General features: G+C 33.3%; 1 protein-coding gene across 1 annotated transcript; it reads right to left on the reverse strand.

Moving 5' to 3' along the window:
* Positions 1 to 872: 872 nt before the first annotated feature.
* Positions 873 to 1,320, reverse strand: RHIMIDRAFT_295967 (uncharacterized protein; the record flags this gene model as incomplete). The annotated part of the gene is made up of 1 exon (XM_023614230.1): positions 873 to 1,320. One exon carries the CDS (start codon positions 1,318 to 1,320, stop codon positions 928 to 930), a length of 393 nt encoding a protein of 130 aa, XP_023461054.1. The 3' UTR covers positions 873 to 927.
* Between the last annotated feature and the right edge of the window lie 2,156 nt (positions 1,321 to 3,476).

The following is a 3,476-nucleotide window of genomic DNA, read 5'->3' on the forward strand; positions in this document are numbered from 1 at the left end:
CTCAGTTTCCTGAAGCTTCAAACCATCTTGGTGAACCCTTTATCAAACGTCTTCGTTATATTCAGCAAAAATTTTCAGATAGTTAATTATCATCCCTAATACGTAATACTTTCACATTTTCCCTTTAATCCCAAAAGGGTTTTTCATTCCTTCTCACTGCGACCTGACCCGGGCAGTACAGCATGAGGATGCTATGTGCTCATCGATCATTAAAAATTATTATCAAATAAAATTATTCTTTTAATCGTAAGCAATTCTTAGCTCTTCCAGTCCCCAATCGACTACCTCTCTCCGACCTCCGAGTCTTTTTTTGGGGGCCAAGAAGATGCTAAGAACTTCTTACACTTAAATGGGCAACTGTGATATGATATAACAACTTGATTTAATTATGACCAATGAGAGTTAAGTATGTCGCATTATATATGTTAATAGCGTGTATTGTCAGTCTCTTTGTATTTGTTTTATATTATCAAAAGATAGATCAATACTTTCAAAGGGTATTTATAGTCAATAACTTGAAAGTCTACTGCATACCTTGTATCTACATGCTTGATGAATTTACTTGTGGTTGATTATGATTCTAACTGCTCTGTTCTCTATATTCTTAATAACACTATGCTGTCTAAGGGGCCATCGTCGGGAATCTAACTAATGGATTTATTCTTTGATGTGCTAATTCTATTGTTGATCACAGCAGTACTGTTCATTCTTAGAGTATCTCAAAACATATGCCTTTAATAAGAGATTTTCAAACTTGCAATCAAAGACTCTTCCAAAGTATAGCAACAAATTAATATAGCGATTCTCTTTTTCTTTTTTCAAAAAGATTCTTTCAAAAAAGATAAAGACTAAGATCAATATTTCGATTCCAAAAAAGGATGAACATTCAGATCAAAGGTCCAAAAAGGGTTTTTATTTTTAAAAAAATTACTCCAATGGCAATTCTCTATAGTCAGACATCAAATAAGCGCCTCTCTTGATCAAGCATTTTTCTGTTTTAGGATTCCAAAAAGCACATTCAATTGTTCTTCGCCAAGTGTTTGGATGACTCGCCCCCTTTCCAGCATAAGAAAAGTCAATATGGCCAGCATCAAAGTATGTTTTAATACAAAGCCCATTCTTGCAGCTCTCATTTCCATCAGAATACATTTTAACACCTTTTCCCCAGCTAAATTCTTTTCCACCATTTATTGAAACCGAATAGTAAATGGTTTCATCATAATTATTAGGCCATTGAGAGATCTTGAATCTAACCCAGTTGTTGTCACAATTTACATAGGCAAACAACGTGAAAAGAGCAACTAAAAGTAATTTATACATTGATGGTGTTCTACTTGTTATTTATTTTCTTTTTTTTTTTCTTATTTATATCTTTTTCAAAAAAAAAAAAAATCAATCAACTCAATTATAGAATAACTCGTTCGACAAGAATAACGATGGTGATCCCGGTAACTAACAGAAAAGAATGAAAGTTCTGTAGTATTTGAAGAGATACACTATGTAGCATCAGTTACATTAAAGTCTATATTTAATTCTTGGAGTAACTTCAATCACGGCACACCAATAGCTTTCTTGTCAGCTTATTAGATCTGACTTAAACTGCGCTTTGGTACAACTGGAGAAATACACACGTACAGAAAGGCTCAGGAGAAGTAATAACTTTCGTACGATCTATTGGGTTAAGCTAATGGTGAGATAACTTGAGGTAGATTTAAGTAAGACAAACGACAGAGACAAACAAGTATTTGTGAGAATTCATTTGTTCCTGAGTAATGGGATAATAGAAAATACAATGAAAAAGAGGGTTCTATTTGTACTGTTTGATCTGGGCTAAATCAAGGCACGATATAGTTCGTTCTGCTACGGCTACGGTTAAAACAGCGGTGCCTGGCTTACTGCAATGATCTGGATGATCGTGTGGTAATATTAAAACAAGAGACAATAAGGTACAGTAAGACTGAATTAATCCTTTTTATTGATAAAGAATGGCTCTTATTTATACTATTCAAGTTTACTGTAGGATTATAGTTGATGTGGGTCTAACAGTTGTTCTGGAGTATAATAGCTTAATTAAGAGTTTTCTAGTTTTAGTACTGTGACATCCGAATCAAGAAATGATGTTTTGTGCTAGTAAGTGTTATTGTAAGGGTAGCTCCCTTAGTTTCAATAAGCGTGAATTATGTTCGAAAATGACACCTTTTATTAGAAGTGAGTGGAGGAGCTCATTAAATCAAATGTAATCTCACACGTAAAAATTAATATTAGATATGGTCAAATACGACAACTACATCCACCGGAAAATAGACTAATCCTACGGGCAATTCTTCTTCTAGACACTGTATGTAATGTAGTGGAATATCCTTTGATGTAAGTTATGCATTTATCATAGTTACAGGTCATTGATCTTGGTTCATTATTGATAGAACTAACAGCAAAAAATTAAAACAAGGCAATAACCACATTTCTTTTTTATCTTGTTCTTCTTTAAAAGAAATAAACCAAGATGGCAACTCTATAAAGTCGTGTTTAGCGTGGCGTCACACATCCAAAAGTTTTGTTGGTCAACATCACAGGTAGTGAGTAGAGATAACGCGCGTAAAATCAGTCTAACTTTTGGTTTATTTTCTAGTGCATATAATGTTTCTACCATCATCACACAATAGAGCCTTGTATTGGAAGGACTATTGAATAGTCTAATGAAAATGGTAAACATTTAAAATAGTATGCCTTGTGTTACAACATTTTAAACCTCTTCTAGCTAATATATTTACAATATTCAAAAGACTCGCAAGAGCAAAGCCGAGAAAACAAAAAAGAAGTCTATTTAAAAACGTAAATATTGCTTATTTTTCTGGTTTTTCACTCTTAAACTTAAAAACATTGTTTTGATAAATTCTTTGCAGGAATAAAATCGTTGATCTGAATGAAACAATCGAGGGGTTCGTTACTTGGAAAATCGGATGAGGAAGACAAGGCGACTTTTTTGGCGAATTGTACGAAGCCATTGAAGTTCAAAAAGTACAGTTTGAGTTTTCCATTGAATGCCATTTAGAGTAATTTAGCGATCTGTCGTATCCGAACATAATTCACGCTTATTGAAACTAAGGGAGCTACCCTTACAATAACACTTACTAGCACAAAACATCATTTCTTGATTCGGATGTCACAGTACTAAAACTAGAAAACTCTTAATTAAGCTATTATACTCCAGAACAACTGTTAGACCCACATCAACTATAATCCTACAGTAAACTTGAATAGTATAAATAAGAGCCATTCTTTATCAATAAAAAGGATTAATTCAGTCTTACTGTACCTTATTGTCTATTACTATTTTTATATTATCACAAAAGGATAAAATAGAGACTCATCACTTCTTTGCTTTTATTCTATACATTACCGAGCGCTAACAACGACTACAACCACTACTACAACCAATACCTCAGTAGTGTTGGCCTTATTCTTTCGTAAAAAAG

This window comes from Rhizopus microsporus (assembly GCF_002708625.1).
Source record: "Rhizopus microsporus ATCC 52813 unplaced genomic scaffold scaffold_37, whole genome shotgun sequence".
NCBI classification, from domain to species: domain Eukaryota; kingdom Fungi; phylum Mucoromycota; class Mucoromycetes; order Mucorales; family Rhizopodaceae; genus Rhizopus; species Rhizopus microsporus.